The 22916-nt window shown below is 35.5% G+C and overlaps 1 protein-coding gene across 1 annotated transcript in view; it reads left to right on the top strand.

The window, feature by feature from the left end:
• CCDC73 (coiled-coil domain containing 73) overlaps window positions 1–22835 on the top strand; it is a 114008-nt gene extending 91173 nt beyond the window's left edge. The window contains exons 14-18 of the mRNA XM_061151358.1: window positions 2127–2261; window positions 12570–12747; window positions 13813–15315; window positions 17756–17889; window positions 22620–22835. Coding sequence (XP_061007341.1) covers window positions 2127–2261; window positions 12570–12747; window positions 13813–15315; window positions 17756–17889; window positions 22620–22835 — 2166 coding nt within the window. The remainder of the gene's footprint in view (window positions 1–2126; window positions 2262–12569; window positions 12748–13812; window positions 15316–17755; window positions 17890–22619) is intronic.
• The last annotated feature ends 81 nt before the right edge of the window (window positions 22836–22916 follow it).

Here is a 22916-nt window from a genome sequence, read left to right as displayed (position 1 = left end):
CTGGAGTGGGTTGCCATTTCCTTCTCCAGGGGATCTACCGACCCAGGGATTGAACCCAGGTCTCCCGCATTGCAGGCAGACGCTTTACCATCTGAGCCACCAGGGAATCCCTTAAGGAGTGAAGAGAGGTTAAAATTTGAAAGTAGTAAGAGTGAACTTTAAGAAGTGAGAGAGAGAGTAATTGAGTCAAGAAGAAAAAAGTTACAATCATGACAAGAGCGTATTTGTGGGCTAAAAACAATACTGGTATAGTGTGGAAAATTGAGAATATCTAGGAGAGAAGAGATCTTTTCTTGAGTTAGGCTCTAAGGGAGGTAAGAGAGGACAGGATAGAGAACACATGAAGAGTTGAGCCATGGAGAAGAACCTTGCAGAGATAGGTAAAAAGATGGTTAAAATAGGTAAGGTGAAGGGAAAGTAGTTGGTGAGCTCAATGTCTGTTAACCCCTACAAGGAAAATTAGATGCATTAGCAGAATTTTTGGTAGTTTAAAATTGTTCACGAGAAACTTTTGTAATATTTTATGACAAAATGGTATTTTTATTTTTCTTGGAACTTATTTTGTCTGACATTTGAGGTTCCTATGAAAGAGAATCCCACCAAGAAAAAGATTATAAAATTTTATAGCCAGTAAAAGACATGGAACAACAGACTGGTTCCAAATAGGAAAAGGAGTACGTCAAGGCTGTATATTGTCACCCTGCTTATTTAACTTATATGCAGAGTGCATTATGAGAAAAGCTGGGCTGGAGGAAGCACAAGCTGGAATTAAGATTGCCGGGAGAAATATCAATAACCTCAGATACACAGATGACACCACCCTTAGGGCAGAAGGCGAAGAAGAACTAAAGAGTCTCTTGATGAAAGTGAAAAAGGAGAGTGAAAAAGTTGGCTTAAAACTCAACATTCAGAAAACTAAGATCATGGCATCCGGTCCCATCACTTCATGGCAAATAGGTGGGGAGACAGTGGAAACGATGGCTGACTTTATTTTTCTGGGCTCCAAAATCACTGCAGATGGTGATTTTGCAGCCATGAAATTAAAAAACACTCCTTGGAAGGAAAGTTATGACCAACCTAGACAGCATATTAAAAAGCAGAGACATTACTTTGCCAACAAAGGTCCATCTAGTCAAAGCCATGGTTTTTCCAGTAGTCATGTATGGATGTGAGAGTTGGACTATAAAGAAAGCTGAGTGCAGAAGAATTGATGCTTTTGAACTGTGGTGTTGGCGAAGACTCTTGAGAGTCCCTTGGACTGCAAGGAGATCCAACCAGTCCATCCTAAAGGAGATCAGTCCTGGGTATTCATTGGTAGGACTGATGTTGAAGCTGAAACTTCAATACTTTGGGCACCTGATGCGAAGATCTGGCTCATTTGAAAAGACCCTGATGCTGGGAAAGATTGAGGGCAGGAGGAGAAAGGGACGACAGAGGATGAGATGGTTGGATGGCATCATTGACTCGATGGACATGGGTTTGGGTGGACTCCGGGAGTTGGTGATGGACAGGGAGGCCTGGTGTGCTGCAGTTCATGGGGTCGCAAAGAGTAGGACACGACTGAGCAACTGAACTGAATTGAACTGAAAAGACTAGTTTGTAGATAGGCTGAAGTGTCAGTTTCTAATTGCAGTACTTAGTATTCTTCATCTAGTTGAGTTGAAATCTGTTTATCTAATTTGCAACAAGAAAATAAAACTTTAAGAAAGCAATGAAATGGTAACCTTTATAGAATTTTTGTGATTAAAAGTTAATTAATTTTTCATTTGTAACAAGAAGTGATTTAATGTAGTACTTAAGAGCGCAACTCCTAGGCTTAGCCTTGCATTTGAATCTTGACTATCACTTTATATCTACCTGATTTTGGGCAAGTTACTTAACGTCTATGAGCCTCACATTTCTCACCTGTATATTGGAGGCTGAAAATACCTCATAGGATTTTTAAGAGTATGAAATTATGTTTATTAAGTACTCAGCACAATTCAATAAATGGTAGCTTTTAATATTAGTAATTACTTTGGGAATGTTTTCATTGTTTACAGTTTCTAAACACTTGTGTTGATGAAATATTTTTAGACACAACTAATTTATATACATGTTCATTTTGGTTAAATGTCATATACTAGGTTGAAGAACTTAATGGAGAAATTAATGAGATTAAAAATGAGTTATCATCACTTAAAGAAACTCATACTAAGTTACAAGAAGATTATGACAAATTATGTGATCAGAAGAAGTTTGAGGAAAACAAGAAGTTTGAGGTAAAATTCAAGTATGTGGGGTATAAGCTCTTAAAAGTAAGACCGTAACTGATGATTTTCTCCATGCTTTATATTTTTACTTTCTCAACTTTTAAAAATGACTGTAACAAGAAGTAAGCATGTAGTCTGTAGTACATTTTAAATTAATTTTTTGTACAATATGACATAAGGATTAAGAATCATTTCTTAGACATGAATCTTCAATTTCAGCATATACATTTATGGATAGACAATTTAACGCTTTCTTTATTAATGTAGCATTATAAAAAGTCTTAAAATGTGGTAGTATAAGTCTTTCAATTTTGTTGTTCTTTTCCAAAATTGTTTTGGCTATTGTGAGTCCTTTGCATTTCCATCTAACTTTTAGAATCAGTTTATCAGCTTCTAAAAGAAAAAGTCTATGGTATTTGAATTTGGCTTGTGTTGAGTATCTAGATTAATTTACAAAGAATTTACATCTTAACATACAATTCATGACATGGTATATCTTTGCATTTATTTAGATTTTCTTTAACACTGCTCAGAAATGTTTTGTAGTTTTCATTGTATATGTCTTGCGAGTGTTTCGTTAAATTTACCCCTGAATATTTCATGTTTTGGGCTCTTACTATAAGCAGTATTTTTATTTTTTTTTTACTTTTCAGAATTTTATTTATTTATTTTTTATTTATTTTTATTAGTTGGAGGCTAATTACTTTACATTATTGTAGTGGTTTTTGCCATACATTGACATGAATCAGCCATGGATTTACATGTGTTCCCCATCCTGATCCCACCTCCCACCTCCCTACCCATCCCATCCCTCTGGGTATTCCCACTGCACCAGCCCTGAGCACTTGTCTCATGCATCCAACCTGGGCTGGCGATCTGTTTCACACTTGATAATATACATATTTCGATGCTATTCTCTCAGTTCATCCGACCCTTGCCTTCTCCCATAGAGTCCAAAAGTCTGTTCTATACATCTGTGTCTCTTTTTCTGTTTTGCATATAGGGTTGTCGTTACCATCTTTCTAAATTCCATATATATGTGTTAGTATGCTGTAATGTTCTTTATCTTTCTGGCTTACTTCACTCTGTATAATGGGCTCCAGTTTCATCCATCTCATTAGAACTGATTGAAATGTATTCTTTTTAATGGCTGAGTAATATTCCATTGTGTATATGTACCATAGCTTATCCATTCGTCTACTGATGGGCATCTAGGTTGCTTCCATGTCCTGGCTATTATAAACAGTGCTGTGATGAACATTGGGATACACGTGTCCCTTTCAGTTCTGATTTCCTCGGTGTGTATGCCCAGGAGTGGGATTGCTGGGTCATATGGCAGTTCTATTTCCAGTTTTTTAAGGAATCTCCACACTGTTCTCTATAGTGGCTGTACTAGTTGGCATTCCCACCAGCAGTGTAAGAGGGTTCCCTTTTCTCCACACCCTCTCCAGCATTTATTGTATAAGCAGTATTTTTAATGAGTTTTTCTAATTGTTTCTTGCTATTAGAGTTAAAATTGATCTTTGTACATTGACTTCGTATTTTTTTACCATTTTAAATAATTTATTATTGTAGTATGTTTTTCTTGGTTGAACTTTGGAGTTTTCTTTGTACATAATATGTTGTTTGAGAATTTAAGGAAGATGAATTTTACATCTTCTTTTCTATGCATTTTATTTTTTCCTCAACTTACTGCACTACACTAGCTAGGACTCTTCAGTACAGTGTTAAATGAAGTTGTAAGAGTGGACATGATTGCTTAACTTTTCATCTTAGATGTCTTTCATCATTTCATAGTCTATTGAAAGTGAAAGTGACAGTCGCTCAGTCATGTCTGACTGTTTGTGACCCCATGAATCAAGGCAAATTGGAAGTGGTCAAACAGGAAATGGCAAGAGTGAACGTCAACATTTTAGGAATCAGTGAACTAAAATGGACTGGAATGGGTGAATTTAACTCAGATGACCGTTATATCTACTATTGTGAGCAAGAATCCCTTGGAAGAAATGGAGTAGCCATCATAGTCAACTAAAGAGTCCAGAATGTAGTACTTGGATACAGTCTCAAAAACGACAGAATGATCTCTAGTCGTTTCCAAGGCAAACCATTCAATATCACGGTCCAGGTCTATGCCCTGACCAGTAATGCTGAAGAAGCTGAAGTTGAACGGTTCGATGAAGACCTACAAGACCTTTTAGAACTAACACCCAAAAAAGATGTCCTTTTTATTATTGGGGACTGGAAGGCAAAAGTAGGAAGTCAAGAAACACCTGGAGTAACAGGCAAATTTGGCCTTGGAGTACAGAATGAAGCAGGGCAAAGGCTAATAGAGTTTTGCCAAGAGAATGCACTGGTCATAGCAAACACCCTCTTCCAACAACACAAGAGAAGATTCTACACATGGACATCAGCAGATGGTCAACACCGAAATCAGATTGATTATATTCTTTGATTATATTCAGCCAAAGATGGAGAAGCTCTATACAGTCAGCAAAAACAAGACTGCGAGCTGACTGTGGCTCAGATCATGAACTCCTTATTGCCAAATTGAGACTTAAACTGAAGAAAGTAGGGGAAACCACTAGACCATTCAGGTATGACCTAAATCCAATCCCTTACGATTATACAGTGGAAGTGAAAAATAGATTTAAGGAACTAGATCTGATAGACTGAGTGCCTGTTGAACTATGGACAGAGGTTCGTGACTTTGTACAGGAGATAGGGATCAAAACCATCCCCAAGAAGAAGAAATGCGAAAAAGCAAAATGGCTGTCTGAAGAGGCCTTGAAAATACCTGTGAAAAGAGGAGAAGGAAAAAGCAAAGGACAAAAGGACAGATATACCCATTTAAATGCAGAGTTTCAAAGAATAGCGAGGAGAGATAAGAAAGCCTTCCTCAGTGATCAGTGCAAAGAAATAGAGGAAAACAATAGAATGGGAGAGACTAGAGATCTCTTCAAGAAAATTAGAGATAACCAAGGGAACATTTCATGCAAAGATGGGCTCAATAAAGGATAGAAACGGTATGGACCTACCAGAAGCAGAAGATATTAAGAAGAGATGGCAAGAATACACAGAACTGTACAAAAAAGATCTTCACAACTCAGATAATCACTCACCTAGAGCCAGACATCCTGGAATGTGAAGTCAAGTGGGCCTTAGGAAACATCACTACAAACAAAGCTAACCCAGGTGATGGAATTCCAGTTGAGCTATTTCAGATCCGAAAAGATGATGCTATGAAAGTGCTGCACTCAATATGCCAGCAAATCTGGAAAACTCAGCAGTGGCCACAGGACTGGGAAAGGTCAGTTTTCATTCCAATCCCAAAGAAAGGCAGTGCCAAAGAATGCTCAGACTATCACACAATTGCACTCATCTCACATGCTAATAAAGTAATGCTCAAAATTTTCCAAGCCAGGCTTCAGCAATACGTGAACTGTGAATTTCCAGATATTCAAGCTGGTTTTAGAAAAGGCAAAGGAACAAGAGATCAAATTGCCAGCATCTGCTGGATCATGGAAAAAGCAAGAGAGTTCCAAAAAAGCATCTATTTCTGCTTTATTGACTATGCCAAAACCTTTGACTGTATCACAATAAACTGGAAAATTCTGAAAGAGGTGGGAATACCAGACCACCTTACCTGCCTCTTGAGAAACCTGTTATGCAGGTCAGGAAGCAACAGTTAGAACTGGACATGGAGCAACAGACCAAATGGGAAAAGGAGTATGTCAAGGCTATATATTGTTACCCTGCTTATTTAACTTATGCAGAGTACATCATGAGAAACGCTGGACTGGATGAAGCCCAGAAGAAATTCTGGAATCAAGATTGCCGGGAGAAATATCAATAACCTCAGAAACACAGATGACACCACCCTTATGGCCAAAAGGGAGGAAGAACTAAAGAGCCGCTTGATGAAAGTGAAAAAGGAGAGTGAAAAAGTTAGCTTAAAACTCAACATTCAGAAAACTAACATCATGGCATCTGGTCCCATCACTTCATGGCAAATAGATGGGGAAACAGTGGAAACAGTGGAGGACTTTATTTTCTTGGGCTCCAAAATCACTGCAGTTGGTGACTGCAGCCATGAAATTAAAAGACACTTACTCCTTGGAAGAAAAATTATGACCAGCCTAGATAGTATATTAAAAAGCAGAGACTACTTTGCCAACAAAGGTCCGTCTAGTCAAGGCTATGGCTTTTCCAGTGGTCATGTATGGATGTGAGAGTTGGACTATAAAGAAAGCTGAGTGCAGAAGAATTGATGCTTTTGAACTGTGGTGTCAGAGAAGACTCTTGAGAGTCCCTTGGACTGCAAGGAGATCCAACCAGTCCATCCTAAAGGAGATTAGTCCTGAGTGTTCTTTGGAAGGTTGATGTTGAAGCTGAAACTCCAATACTTTGGCCACCTGATGTGAAGAACTGACTGATTTTAAAAGACCCTGATGTTGGGAAAGATTGAAGACAGGAGGAGAAGCGGAAGACAGATTATGAGATGGTTGGATGGTATCACCGACTCAGTGGACATGAGTTTGAGTAAACTCCAGTAGTTGGGGATGGACAGGGAGGCCTGGCGTGCTGCAGTCCATTGGAGATGAAAGAGTCGGACACGACTGAGTGACTGAACTGAACTGAATACTAGCCACATGAATTGGAATGTGTTCCTTCCTCCTTAAAGAGTATTGTGTTGAAACTGCTGTTGTTTACTAAACATTAGGTACAATTCATTGGTGAAACTATTGAGGCTTTGTGGGGATATTTTTAAAAACAAATTTAGCTTTTAAATTATCAGATTATTCAGATTTTCAATTTCTTCATATGCCAGTGTGCAGAAAACAGTTGACATAGCAGGTTTGCAGAAGGCCTCTGGAAGACCTGCTTGTCAGTTTGGCTGTTGACTGATAACTGGAAATTGGATTTGGGGAGGGTTCCCACCATTTCCTAACAGACAGGAGTGATTCACTGTGCTTTAACTATTAAGTAGTTTCCTTTGAACGTCTGCTTTCTTTCTGGAAGTCAGTAGTTTTGGTACATGCAAGGCAGAGAGTGACCAGCAACCAATTAAGCTTTGAGCACCAAGTCTCTAATGAGCTTCCTAGTAGACAAGAGTTCACATTTGTGGTCACAGTTATTGCTGCAGGAATTAAGCATGTCTTATGTGACTCCACTAGGAGAAGACTTTTTATTTTTTGGAAATTGAATGAATTTATTCAGTTCAATTCAGTCACTCAGTCGTGTCTGACTCTCTGTGACCCCATGGACTGCAGCACTCCAGGCTTCCCTGTCTATCACCAACTCTTGGAGCTTGCTTAAACTTAGGTCCATCGAGTCGGTGATGCCATCCAACCATCTCATCCTCTGTCTTCATTATGTAACCTTTTATGTGAGGAAGAACTTACAGAACTTAGTTCCCAAATTCATGTGAGAGTAAAGAGAGAGTAAATGACACAAACAGGAGATACAAATCAGCTGATTTCAAATTCAGATTATCTCTACATGCCATAGGAGAGGACTCTTGAAAGAAGTTTGTACCTGGTTTCTTCCAGACTTCATCTCTTGTGCCTTTCCTTTGCTGATTTTGCTTTGCATCCTTTACTGTTATAAATCTTAGGAGTACAACTGTATATTGAGTTCTGTGAGTCCTTATATCAAATCACCAAACCTGGGAGTGAACTTGGAGACCTCCAGCACTGTCCATTTTGCTAATTTTTCTCTTTCAAGGAACTTGTCCTCTTCATCTGAGTTGTCAATTTATTGGTTATTGGCCTTTCTTCTTCTCTAATATAAACATTTAAAGCTATTAATTTTCCTATAAAGTACTGCTTTAGCTTCACTCTACAAATTCTGATGTATAGTGTTTTCATTCTTACTCAGTTGAACATATTTTAAAATTTCTCTTGTGAGCTCTTTGACCCATGAATATAAGTTTGACCTGTAACCTTGCTGTTTAATTTCCAAATATTTAAGAATTTTCCAAGTATCTTTCTGTTCATGATTTCAAATTTAAGTGAGACTTTTATCTTTTTTACTATATCAAGACTTGTCTTTTGGCCAAGTGTGTTGTCTATCTTGGCAAATAATACCTTGTATATTCTTGAAAAGAATGTATATTCTGTTGTTGGTTGGTGGAATGTTTTATAAATGTCAGGTCAGTTTGGTTGATAATATTGTTCAAAACTTCTTCATCCTTACTGATTTTTTGTGTACTTGTTCTATCAGTCAGTGGGAAATCATTAATTATAATTGTGAATTTATATTTCTCTTTTCAGTTCTGTCAGTTTTTGTTATGTGTGTTTAAGCCCTGTTATTAGATGTATACATAGTTATAATTATTACTTTCTGATTAATTGAACTTTTTATCATTTAACAGTAATATTATCCTAATAATATTATTTTGTCTGGTATTAGTAAGCTACTCCATCTTTTATGATTAGTGTTTGCATTATGTATTTTTTTTCACCTTACTTGTGTGTAAGGAGTAGATCACACATGGCAAGATAATTTTGAGCTGAGTTGTTAAAAGTAACTAAGAATTTCCATATAGAGATTTAAAATAGATGAAATAGCATGAGCAAAGAATCAGAAATGGGAAATATCTTAATTCAGTATGTTAACTAGATGTCTGTTAGCGAGGCTGCTATAGAGGTTGCTAGCAGTGCAGTAAGTGTCAGGAGAAGAGGTTGGAAAGCTGTATAGACTGTTGGTGGAACTTTGTTCTTGACCGTGTCATTTGGGAGCTTTTAAACAAGGAAGTACAGTGATTAGATTACTCTTTAAAAAATATCATTTTGGTGATGATATGGTTAGACAGTGAGACAAAACTAAGGGCACAGGCTCCAGCTTGGAGAATACTGAAGTAGTCCAGGCAGGAGATACTTATTGCTGTTTTATTTATTTATTTATTTTTTATTAATTTTTTTTCTTTTTTTTTTTTTATTAGTTGGAGGCTAATTACTTCACAACATTTCAGTGGGTTATGTCATACTTATTGCTGTTTTAATATTCATAAATGTAATACAGCTTGAGAGTTGTAAGTGGCAAGTAATTCCTACAACATCTGATTGATTATAAAATGAATATAGACTTCCTTCATAAAAAGTTGATCAGCGTTCATTCACTTTCAAATTGAAAGTATTTTATTTAATCAGACTATAAATCATGTTTTTAAGAAATGTAGACAGTATAGACACTTTAAAATAAGAAAGTGAAGATCATGCATAACCCCAGCCACCCAGAAATAGTGATTATTAAAATTATGGTATATGACTTCCAGAGTTTTCCTGCACGTCAGTTTGTATAGAAACAAATAGACATTCGTATACATGTACTTTTTAAAAACTAAAATAAAATCATACTTTCTGTGATGTTCTGGAGACCATTTTTATTTAGAAATTTATTTTATTGTGGTAAAATATATAACATAAAATTTGCTATTTTAAAGTATTAAGTTTAAAATTACAATTATAACTCAATGGCATTAATTACAGCTACAGTGTTGTACAGTCATCACCGCTATCTATTTCCAAAATTTCATCATCCCAGACAGAAACTGTATAACCATTGATCAGTAACTTCTGACTAATTATACAATATTTTCCCTGTTTGGTTTATTTTATTTAGATGATGTTTTCAGAGTTCATGCATGTTGTAGCACTTCATTCTTTTTTATGGTGAAATAGTATTCCATTGTATGAATATACCACGTTTTGTGTGTCCATTCTTCTCTTGATGGACACCTGGCTTTTTACCTTTTGGCTGTTGTGCTGTTTTGAACATTGACATGCAACTAGCTGTTTGAATCTCTAGTTTTAATTTTTGGAAGGTATATACTGAGGCACCAAGTGATTTCCACTTCCTGGTATTCATGTTCTCTTGTAATACTCTCCATGGAGTTTCAGTTGGATTTAGTAACTTGCTCCCAGTTAATAGACTATAGCAGAAGTGATGCAGTGTTACTTCTGAGATTAGGTTATAAGAAGACTGTGGTTTCTGTCTTGGGTGAACACACTGTCTCTCAGTCTCTTTCTCTCTGAGACATGTAAAAAAGTCCCAGCTATCCTACCAGAGAGCCTACATAGTGGAGACACCCTAGAGGATAAAAGGCCACATAAAAGAGAACTGGGCCCTCCAGCCAACAGCCAACACATGTACCCATGTAACCCATGTGTTACAGTTACCCATGTAAGTGAGCCTTCTAGAGGCAGAAGTTCCAGCCCCAAGTTTCAGATAATAGTTTGACTAGACACTCATGAGAGGCCTGGGTCAGAACCATCAAGCCAAGCCATTCCTAAATTCCTGATCTATCTAAAAGATGAGATAGTAAATGTTTACTATTTTAAACCACTGTTAACTCTTAATATGGCTGACCCTGGAACAACTCAGGGGTTAGGGGCACCAACCCTCAGAATAGTAAAAAATCTGTATATAACTTACAGTCTTTCATAAAAATGGTTCCTCCATATTGATGGTTCAGCATCCACAGATTCAATCAACTGCAGATGTATAGTGCTGTAGTATTTACTGTTGAAGAATATCTGTGTATAATTGGACCAGTGCTATTTAAACCCATGATGTTGATGTGTCAATTCTATAAGTATCCTGCTGGGATTTCACAGCAGGTACTGAAACAGGATTTGAACCTATATTTATCCAACTCCAAAGCTCCTGGCAACTATCATACTGTTTTTCTCAATCTCCTTTGCAAACTTCTCTTTTGCAAGTTTCTCTTGCCCTGCTCTCCTCTGGGGGTTTTCATTAGCATTTTATTCTTTGTGCTCTTTCTTCTTAAAGTATACTCCCAATCAGTCTCGTCAACCAGTATGTCTTCAGTTGCCATCTATCTGCCATTGATCTTCAAATTTATTTTTCCAAGTCAATTTTTCTCTTAAAAGCTCCCAATCAGTACATCTAAATGTTCACTAGACATCTCCACCTTTTTGTCTGTCTTAACTCTTCAAACTCAAGAGATTCAAAATGAACTCGTGATATTTTTCTTTAAACCTCCTATTCCTGTTTTCTAGCTCAGTAAATAACACTCACCAGTCTCTTAGGTACCCAATCTGACCTCTGCAAATCAGTCTTGACTTTCCTCTTAGTTTTTATATCCAGTCACTCAACATTTGATAGTAGCTCAGTACATAATTCATGTGTCTCTTCAGGCTTTTCAGCTTTACTGATATCACCTGGACTACTGCGGCATTCTTCTGATGCATCTCTCTGCCTCATATGTTGTTTCCTCTTAATTCAGTGTTTGTCAGATACCAAGTGCAACTTATTAGTGATTCATGGAAATCGGCCTAGTAGTTAATGACTGGCATTCTTCTAAAAATGAAATAAACTAATGTAGTATAGAAAACATTAGAATGTATCTCATTGAGTGAGTGGTGTTGGTATGCTCATTGTGTTGTGAGACATACTTATTTCTTATTGCAGTTTTTAATTAGTGAAGTTTGGAAAGCAATCCATTCTTTATACTGTAGCCAGAATGGTCTTTCCAGTCAGTTCATATTAATAACCTTATCTAAAATCCTTCAGTGACTTCTCATTGACTTCCTGGTAGAGTCTGTACTCCTTAGCATGCTCTTTGGGGGCCCTTAATGATCTAGGCCTAGCTCAAGACTTATTTCTCTCTATTCTTCTCACAGCATCTAAGCTCATGCTGAAGGAAATCACAGGTAGTTCCATGAAGTAGAACTACATGAAATGACTATAGTTTTGTTTGTTTTTAACATCTGTAAATTCCATTTCTTATCCCTGGAGTGCTTTCTTATCCCCATCTATATTAAAATTGTCTGTTATTTCTTTTCCTATCTTTCTCAGTTGACCATAAATTTTTTGAGGATAGTGACTCTATTTTGTTCATCATTGTATCCCAAAGCCTAGTGCAGTGCTTCCATGTAATATATGTTCAATATTTCGGGGGAATAAAAAGATGTTGAATTCAGTCACTATTTTAAAGATACATAGAAACACCAAGCACTCAAAACAATTTGCCTGCCATGACTACTTTGCTTTTAATAAAGGAGTGATTCTTAATATGTGGTATTTGTAATAATGTGGAATGCATGTTTGAAAACATCTAAGGCTCTCCATTTTATTTAAATATGATAGACTATACAAAATGAACTTAGAGTGATCTTGTTATAAAGAGTAATATATTGAGTGTAGTAAAAAAGTCACTTGGCTTTCAAATACAAATTGCTGGATGATTAACTGAAATATAGATTCCACTTTCATTAGCAAAATTTATTCAGATATTTTATACTTTTTAACAATATGTTTTACATTAAAGGAATCTTTTCCATTTTACACTAGAATCTTCCAGAAGTAAACACTGAAATGTCAGTGGAAAAATCAGAAAACACCATAATACAGAAATATAATTCAAGGCAAGAACTAAGGGAAGAAAATACCAAGAGTTGTTGTTTAGACACTGAACACAAAGAAAAAGGAGAAACGAAAGAAGGCCCATTTTTAGAGGAAATCATTATAGGTAATAAAGGTAACCCAGTTATATTGATGTTTTCTAATTTTTATATTGGTCTTTCAGGGGGATATCAATTTCAGTCTTTGCTTTGAGGACCTAGCAGTATAATTTGAGAAATACTTTTCCATTTGTATGTCTTAACAAAAGGACTTAGATGTCTTTTGAGCTGTTCTTTAATTGAGTCAATATTCAGGGGAAAAAATACACTTTTGCTTTCCTTTCTCATCACTTACTCGTTGGCTTTTTGCATTCTGGTTTCTGCTTTCATTTCTTTGCTGAGAGTGTTCTCTGAGCTACCAGCAGCCTTTTGATGACCAAATTCTAGAGCACTTTTCTTAGTTCAAATTACCTTTCTGTAACCATTGAAATTATTGACTAAATTCATCCATATTGAAAAAGAGCTCTTTAAAGAAGGTAATCTGAAGGTGTTCAAACCTAGGCTGAACAACCACTTGGTGGGGATGTTGTAGAGAGAATGATTGGATTAAAAAGACCCTTCATGGCCTACAGATTATTGTAACTATACTGAAATTTTGAAAGATATGGTTAAAACCCAGGTGATTAAGATTAATATCTTAAGTAGATATTCTGTATACTTTGCCCAAAAGTATTCCAGATTTTAAAAATATTTACAAGGTAGGGAGCAACAAAGTGATGAAAAGAAGCCAGCTGGCAGCTTCTGGATCTAGGCAATAAGAGAAATTACAATATGGCTATTAGTGTAAATTAATTTTTATCTAATGTGTGTTTGTATGGAATTATACTGTATGTGCAAAAGGAAGTAACAGACTAGAGAAATAACCATTTTGTAATGCCCTCAACTTACTTTTTTAAACCAAAACTACTTTCTCTGTTATGAAATACAAATTTAATATGGGTAGAACCAAATATTTTACCATGTTTACTAAAGGGAACTCAGTATTTATATAAAACTGATGTCATTATGTTTGTGTGGTAGCTTGCCAGTGAAATATTTAAAATTAAATATATATTTTTTTTAAAAGTTAATATGTGTTATAAAAGCAGGTTTAGTATATAACCCAAAATTTTACTGTGTTCTCATTATAACAGACTTACAGCTTTTTGAAAAAAGCTCCAAGAATAAAATTGATATTGTTGTGCCTCAGGATGAAAACCAAAGTGAAATATCCCTAGGCAAAACCCTCGGCATAGAAAAAGAATTAATTAGTGAAGGACAAACCTTGGATATTACCAACTTTACAAAAGTGGTTACTACAGAAATAAAAAACAAGGTGGACTTGGAAAAAGATAATGAGTGTACAGAACTTAAATCACCAAGTGTTCCCTTTGTAGTGGCAGATTCATCAATGGAAACAGAAAAGATACATCTAGAAAGAACTGAAGGATTAGATCTTCACCATGCAGATGTACATCTGGGGGTTGAAAATAATAGCACATCATTTAACAGTATTTTAAATGAGATGGATTGCCATACAAATTATAAAAAAGATGTTTCTGAAGATGAGCCATTCAAACAACAGTTCAGAATGTTTCCAGGGACTCAAGAAAATACCACAGAGACGGTAATCACAAATAGCCACAAAATCAAAACAGATTTGGATTCTTCTGTAGATGTAAAAAGGAATCTTGTCCAGTCTCAGAAATATAGTTTACAGGATTCAAATAATGTTGTGTTAGATGATAAACAATGTAAAATAAGACAGACACAGCTGTTAAGTAAAAGAAGTGAATGTAGCCTATTGCCATTTAAAGAAACTTCAGATGTTCAGCAAGTTGGTGACCGTCCTTCAGAGCAACCTGAAATAGCTATTCCTTGTGATATAGCAATCAGCCACCCCATTTCTTCTGCTGTTTTCAGTGACAATTTGAATGTACTTTTAAAGAATTCAGATAAAATTGTTAATATCATGCCTATGTTGGTGACACCCAACTCAAGCCCTGGGAAAAGAACTATATGGAAAAATCTGAATGACATGCAAAACAGTCAAGTTGAGAACTGTTTGGGGTATCTAGAAAACAATGTGACTCTTTCCCATCTTCAAATTAACAATGAGAATATAGATGCTTCACAAGCCAAAGATATAAAAACTGCTATTCATGTGAAAACTTCCACAGAAATGCAGTTTTCCAATAAAGAAAGTCAGATTGATGAGAATCAGATAACTGAAGTTAAAAATAAAGACCTCTTCCCTAATGAAAGACAGCATACATTGTTAAATAGTACAGAGAAAACGGAGTCATTAAATGACATTGTTTCAGGAAAAATTTACAGTGAAGGACAGCTGGAAGAATCATGTTCATTTCACATAAAGCCATCTGGAGATTTAGTAAACATAAGTGGAAGGTCAGCCTTTGATCTTTCAACTTCAGATAAAAAAACTGAGAAAACTCTAGTGTATGTGAATTTTTTAGGCCCTAGTTCTTGGTCAAAAGTAAATCAAATTGAAAGTCAAACAGTGAGCACTTCAACATCTAGCATTCCTTTGTTGCTGAACGAGAGACCAATAGGTCTGTTAGAAAACAAAAAGATTGTTTCGATGACACTTTGTAAAAATGTTAGTGTGGATGAGGCCAGGAAGGATGTTGGACCAGGTAAGAAAATAATTATTTTAAAATTTGTTTTTCTACTTATTATTCTTGGTAAAAATTTTCCAGATTGTTAATATGAAAATTTATATTACTATATATATTATTTTGCCTAAACCTAAAGACTCTGTATATGTATGTAAAAGTAGGAAAGGTTTTACTTAAATGGAAGATTTCTTTTCACTTAAATCTGAACCAGTATTATCAACATGTACAGAGGTCAGCTGCATTTTGGAAGTTTAAAAAAAAATCCTTTTCATTATCAAAGAACTGAAACTAGCAAAAACAATCACATTTGTGTCATTAATTTTAAATTAGGAACATCTACCTAATCCAAGTCTCTCTTTTTTTTTTTTTACTTTCTGGAGCAAATGCAGTAAAGTTGTTGATAAGGCTTCTGCCTTCATTCATGTTTACTCCTTTTCTTTCTATACTAAACACACACACAGAACAAACTTCCTTCCTCAGAACTGTTTTAGTTTCTCTTTCTTCTAATTTTTCCCTCCTTCCTTAATTTTTCTGTTTTGTCTGTCCCTTCACTAGCACCACAAATCCAGCTCTTTGTTTTTTTGTTTGGCAAGTAATAGTGAAGTGAAAGTCACTCAGTTGTGTCCAACTCTTTGCAACCCCATGGACTGTGTAGCCTACCAGGCTCCTCTGTCCATGGAATCTCCAGGCAAGAATACTGGAGTGGGTAGCCATTCCCCTCTCCAGGGGATCTTCCTGACCCAGGGATCAAACATGGATCTCTTGCATTGCAGGCAGATTCTTTACCACCTGAGCCACCCAGGGAAGCCAAGTGAAAGTGTTAGTTGCTCATTTGTGTCCGATTCTTCGTGACCCCATGGATTATAGTCCACCAGGCTCCTCTGTCCGTGGAATTCTCCAGGCAAGAACACTGGAGTGGGTAGCCTTTCCCTTCTCCAGGGGATCTTTTCAACCCAGGGATCAAACCTGGGTCTCCCACATTGCAGGCAGGTTCTTTACCATCTGAGTCACCAGGAAAGCCCCAAGTAATAGTGAGGTGTAACATTACCTTTCATATCCTTGATATTTATCATTTGAAACACTTTAAATTGAATCCCTTAATAGTTATAGATCAATATTGATACATTCAAATAGTAAATATTTCAGATAGTAGGGACTGTTCTATTCTTCAGTATAGTAAAACCTACCACATGAAATAAAAACATCCTCCAGAATAAATAAAGAGGGAGGGGGAAGTAAATGGATGACATACACATGACTTAATATTGGAGGTACTGAAACTAGGTGATGAGCAATTAAGGTTCATTCTCTCTACTTTTGTGTACTTTAAAATTTTCATATTAAAGACATTTTAAAATAGAAATGCATTATATCTTATGTATAGGCACTGCATAAATATAACTTAATTACTGTTTAAGAAGTATGATCATAATAAAAATGTTTATTTGCTAATAGCAATCTCAACATGTTTAAGTTGTTGGGGCTGTTAGATAATCTTAGATTTTTAGGGAAATTTGCCTGTTTAACAGTATGCATTTAGACCCATTACAGAAATGTGGCTTATAAGGAAAGCTTTGCATGGCCCCTCTGACTTTAACAGGCTTCTTTTAAAAAGGAAATTGAGAAAATTTTAAAAAGAAGTGGGAATTAAAAGCAAAGCAAGTATATCTCATTTGAATGGAGAAGTAATTAGGGAAAAATACAAAACACAAAAACACTTTAAAATCTCATTTCACAAACTATCATTTTCCTGATATAATAAAATGCATTAACTTCAGATTCCATTAATTTTGTCCATCAAATGCAGCAGTTAGTTTAATGCTGTTAGTCCATGGACAGGTCTAACATTTACCATTTTCTTACAAGTCTTTCCTTCTAAATTAAATCTCAGTGATAGAATTAGGATGCAAGGAGAGATGACTAAAATTCTATAATAATTCAACTGGTAAAATACTCAGACTCATAAAAGATACTCCTAAATATCTTTTAGCCTTCAAAGACATGTTTCTCTAAATTGTTATCTATTTATTAAAACACAATGACCCCCGGACTTCTTATAGCCAATTTCTTTTTAAATATAATTTATAAATCTTTCAGTTGGTTCAGACTCTTCCCTTTGTATTAGTAAGATGTTTACTATATAAATGTTTATATGCATAGGCAGTCCAGTAACCAGAGGAATAAGGATAACATTTTAATGTATGTTATATTGTTTGAGAAGATCATAACACTGTGTCACTGGTTTTAATGTGAAATCAGCAGGTTTTTGAAAGTAGCAATAAAATGTTTTCTGAAATGAAGTAAGAGCAAAGTCTATGAAAACCATGATTCAACATAAGAATATAGAAATTGTTACTTTTTAAATAGAAAAACATGGGATCAGAGAAAAACAAGTTTAGTCACTAAAATGAGTCCCTGGAGAATAAAATTCAGTTGTCATTTCCTCTTTGTCAACCAGATACTACCAGCATTAACAGAGCTGCTGACACTTTGAATAACTCAAGTATCCATCCAGATCCCAGGGGAGAGCCCAGTGAAGAGAGGAATGCAATTGCAAAGACTTTTTATGATTCTTCTTTTCCCACAGAACATGTAAGTCAATTAAAAATATTGCCGAGCAGACCTTAGTGAGCTAATTCTACAGATATGTGTAGAACTGTATGCATCTGGATGGTTTAAGACCTAACTGATCTCCAAAATAATATCAAGAGGGCAACATGGCACCATTTTTCACAATTAAGGTTGATGGAAAACAGCAGGAAAAAGTCACAGTGTATAAATCAAATAGATACAATCCAGCCTGTTTGAAGGAGAGTGTGAGGTAGTGTATCATGCACTTCTATTTTTTAGTCACCTAAATTTAGGAATAGTGGCATTTGAGCATTTACTGAAACTATTAAAAAATAGTTCACTCATTTGAGCATTTTAAATTATAATAAAAGCTGCCTTAAATAAGTTGCTTTTTAATAGTGCTTAAGGTAATTTATATTATTTTTCAGAAATTGACTATTCCAAAAGAAGAAATTGTCTATTTTAAATTATTTCAATTAAAACACAGTATGTGAAAGGATCAAATATTCATAAGTATATGAAATCAAGTATGGATATAAATATTAAGCAAAGTATTTGTAGACGTCATATGGCTCCAAGAGTCCATTTGTCATATGAAAAGCAACTAACTACAACTGAGAGGTTTTTGTTGGTTTTTGTGTTTTTTTTGGAAAATTTGTAAGTTTTTAAACTTAAGTGTGCAAAACTTCAGTGCAAAAAAGGCTGTATTGTTCAAAGTCTAAAAAACAAGTATAACTGCTATAAGGAACCCAAAAAGGTTAGAAAAATGACAAAAAAGCAAGTGCATAGTCACTGTATATTTTAAATTTTAAAGATGCACATTAAACAGCTTTTTTGAGCACTATTATAAAGTGAAAATTATAGCAGTAACACAGCCTTATGAGTAAGTTTCTAATAGTACATTTTATTTCCATTTTTAAATTGGAGAAACCTCAAGTAAGGTAGCCTAACTGTCCCTCTGGGAAAGTTGAAACTAAAATCAGGATCTACGTTTTTCACCTGTGCATAATTGAGCTCAAAACCAAATCATTTCAGCTTGATGTGCAAATGTTCAATCTTTAAACTGTGGTAACTAATGCACAGTAGACTAGGCACTGGGAAATCTAAGTTCTGACCTTTAGCTAATTGGGTAAGTCACAGAATCAAGTGAGAAGCAAAAAGAAGCTTGAGTATCAAAGGTAGACATCCATTCTGACTGGGTTGAATACTTAACACTTCTAACATAATTGTTCTATTTTCAAACAGTTTAAGGGTATGATGGAAATTTCACATCTCCCTTTCAAGCCCATTTTTTTTTCTCCCCCCCTCAAGCCCATTTTTATTTAAAAAAAAAGAAAAAAGAAAAAAAACCACCCAATAGATAAGTTCTTTGTAGCGCATCCCTAATGCTTTCTCTGTAATTAGTTAAGAATTTATAAAATTTAAAACTTTTTTGAATATTCCCACAACAGCTTTAAAACCATATTGAGGCAGTGACACAGATGTGAAATAATTTTCCAGAGCATTAAGAACAGTTTGCAGTGGACTTAAACTAGATATCTTGGCTGTTACATGCTACATCACCTTCTCAATTTTTGTTAATAGAAAAGTTTCTTCTAAAAATACTGGTGCGCGGAAAACACACTAAATGTCTGTTTAGCAAAGTGATCATCACTTGGTGTCAAGCAGTGTGCGCTGTATCACTGTCCCATCTGATGCTTGGTCACCAATCAACATTTACTACGGGACAAATGTAAAAGCAGGTGAATTCTTCTGCTTAGTCCACTGAAAAGGTTGTGATCCTGGATTAAACAAGACCAATCTAGCCTCTTTTACTTAGGCTTTTCTGCATCACAGGCTGTTGAATGATAGCTCATGGGCCATATGCAGCCTATTGCCTTGATTTTATTGACAGTAAAAGCTTATTACAACAGCCACACCCCTTCCTTTAACTGTAGTTCTGTGGCTTTGTGTTACAGTGACAGAGTCACACACTTGTGAGGGAGGCCAGTTGGCCCACAAAGCCAAAAATGTTGACCCTGGCTCTTTTACAGCAAAAGTTTGCCAACTCTTGTTCTAAACGAAAAGTGAATTTTATGAAGACTTATGGCCAGAAAGGGAATATAAGTTCTATAAAATTTTCAATTGTTTTTATGTATACTGTCCACATCGGTTTTGTTAAAATTCTGGGTAGTTATTACGAGTTAACTCACTTTTCTCCTGTAAATCCAGAGTAATGTTTTTTTTTAAATTCTTAGAAGGGGTTGGGTTGGCAGCCTGCTGCAATCTTGATTACACCCAGGAATGAGGATGGGAGAGAGGGGCCAGAGTAAGCAGTCACTTGTTTCACACATTCAGTATTAGGTTCATTCAGAATTTTAAATGTAACCACAGGCTTAAAGAGGACTAGTACTAGGCTGGGGGATATTTTAGGCCAAAGAGCAGATCTTTTGAGTCAGGCAGAAAGAGGTGAAGAGAGGTGAGTGATTTTTTAGGAAGGAGCAAAAGACATGTGGTAACATACGTGTAACTAGAATTACTGCTATAGGCTACAAAACCTAAGTTAAGCTAAATAGGACAAGTTTTGTTAAGTGGAAACTTTAAAATTACATCCTGCTTCTCTCTATGGCCAATCCTTGCTTCTGCCCCTCCCACTAAGTAGGAAAAAGGAAAAGTGTGAGTGTCTCCTTCCTTTTTCCATCAAGTCAAAAGATACGGATTTTGGGAAACTGGGTAATTTGTACTTGGTGTCAAATGCACCAAGATGTTTCTGGCATTTTGTTGGCAAAACAGGACCATTAGGTCATACAGATCATCAAATCATTTTACTCCAAAGTCAGTAGCAACCTAGCTTTGGATTTGGTCTACTTCTCTGTTAACTATTCTCAGTATTGCATGAGGCTGACACACTGCCCACTTTAATTCATTTTGGCCCTGTGAGCTACACAAGGTATGTTGAACACTTACATGCCAGACATTATGAAAAATGTATATTTATGTACATTTTATCCGGTTACTCTTTACAGTAATAGCATTTTATAACTAAAACAATCTGATGAGAAAACTGAGGTCCACAGAAGTTAAATGAATTGCTTAAGGTCTCTTTGGTGGTCCTTTGTTGATACTTTTGTTTTCATCTGTTATTTCATAAAAACATAGGCAATGAGACAAACATGAACCCAGCATCACTAAGGATCAGAGAGTAAGACTCTGAGGATTGGTGGTTGACTAGAACTCTCAGGAACCAGAGCAGTCCAAAAGGACACAGCCTTTAGGGAACTGAGATAAATGTAAACACTTAAATTCAGTTTAAAAAACTGTTACTGTATAATCTCACAATGTTAACAAAAATATGCCACTTTTATCAGATTGGAAAAGACTTTAAGGCAGTACTCAAAGATCTTCACAAAGATTTATGAACAAATGACATTCATTATAACTTAATAATAGTAAACATTTTCCAACAACTCAAACGTCCAACAATATATTAAATTATGGAACATGGAATATGATGGAGCCATGCTTTCTAGAGGAAAATGTTAAAAATGTTTTTAACCCAGCACAATCATATAAATGATCCAGATTTTTAGAAACTGTATATATAGAGTCTAGGATATGTATATTGAAATGTTTAATGGTGGTTGCAATATTGGGTAATTTTAATCAAATACTTATTCTGTTCTGTACTTCAAAAATATATTCCCATTTAAGAGAACATTTTATCTGAGAGATTTTTTCCAAGAATTAACTCAATTTTGCCACACCCTGAAGCATGTGGGGAATTCCCTGACCAAGAACTGAACCTGTGTTCCCTGCAGTGTAAATGCAAAGTCTCAACCACTGCACCACCAGGGAAGCCCTCAAATTTATTTGATAGGGATAAATTGGAAACATGTCAGCAACAGGTCATAGGTAAATTATCACACACCCATAAAAAGTATTTTGCAGCCACTGACACTTGCTTATGAGAAGTCTGTATTGTATAGGAAACAATTCAGAAGGAAGAACTGATATAAAATTCTATAGAATGGTCAACACTAAAATATAGATGCTAAAAATAGACTAATAGCAAACAATACCAAAATATTGACAGGTCTCTCTGGATAGCAGATTACTAGTGATTTTTAGTTTCTTTACACATTTCTGTATTTTCTGAACTTGTAATTATTTTATATTCAGAAAAAAACCTTTAAAAAAACTTCTTTAACACAGTATTAGAAGTATGACCCAATGTGGTGCCTTGGAAACACACCAACTTAACACCTCACTGTTAAGGTGCTTTGCTGTTTCTCCAACAATGGTGCTCTGAAGCGTAAGAGGAAACCTGAAGTAAAAGGCAGTTTGTACATGGCAGTTTACTTCCGTTAGCATTTAAAATTTTCCCCAGCCTTGATAGAAGATACAAAACATAGACTTGTTTGGGAAGGGAAAGGGAGTAGCAGACAAAACAGATTTTTTTTTTAAACAGATTTTTATCTGCATTGTTTTAAATATGTTTTCTTTCAAAGGAAGCTTAAGACCTTTAAGAAAACATTTGTGGTATCCCTGGAGTATATCTTGAAGAGCTACTACATAAGCATACAAACTCACATTTTATATTTTGGGGGGCCAAAATTACTAAGGTGGTAGCTGGAAAATAGCCAAGACAACAGTGGGTTTTTATCACATACCCCTAATTGCAGAGGCTGAAGGATTTTCTTTAAATGCTTATTGATGACTGGTTAGAAAATGAGTAATAATTTCAGTGGTAAAACAAGTTTGGTATTTCCTAGGTGAAAACAAAGCCTCTGAAATCAACTCTGCTACAAAGCCATTTTCAGGCAATCAAGATTAAAAATACTGATTTAGATGCGTTGTCTTCTGGTGAAGATGACTGGCAGCACTTGGTAACAAATCAAATAAATGAAACTCAAAAGTTTCTAAGTTTAGAAAATGACAACCAACCTAAAAAAAGAAAAGCAAAAGAGATGGCAGAAAAAACAGATTAAAATAATGTTTATAAATGTTTGCACAGTGAATTATTTCACTGAAATATAGATGTGGTTTCAACTGGAATACAACTGTTATAT

This window comes from Dama dama, chromosome 1 (assembly GCF_033118175.1).
Source record: "Dama dama isolate Ldn47 chromosome 1, ASM3311817v1, whole genome shotgun sequence".
NCBI classification, from domain to species: Eukaryota; Metazoa; Chordata; class Mammalia; order Artiodactyla; family Cervidae; genus Dama; species Dama dama.
This window is presented reverse-complemented; position numbering and strand designations above follow the sequence as displayed.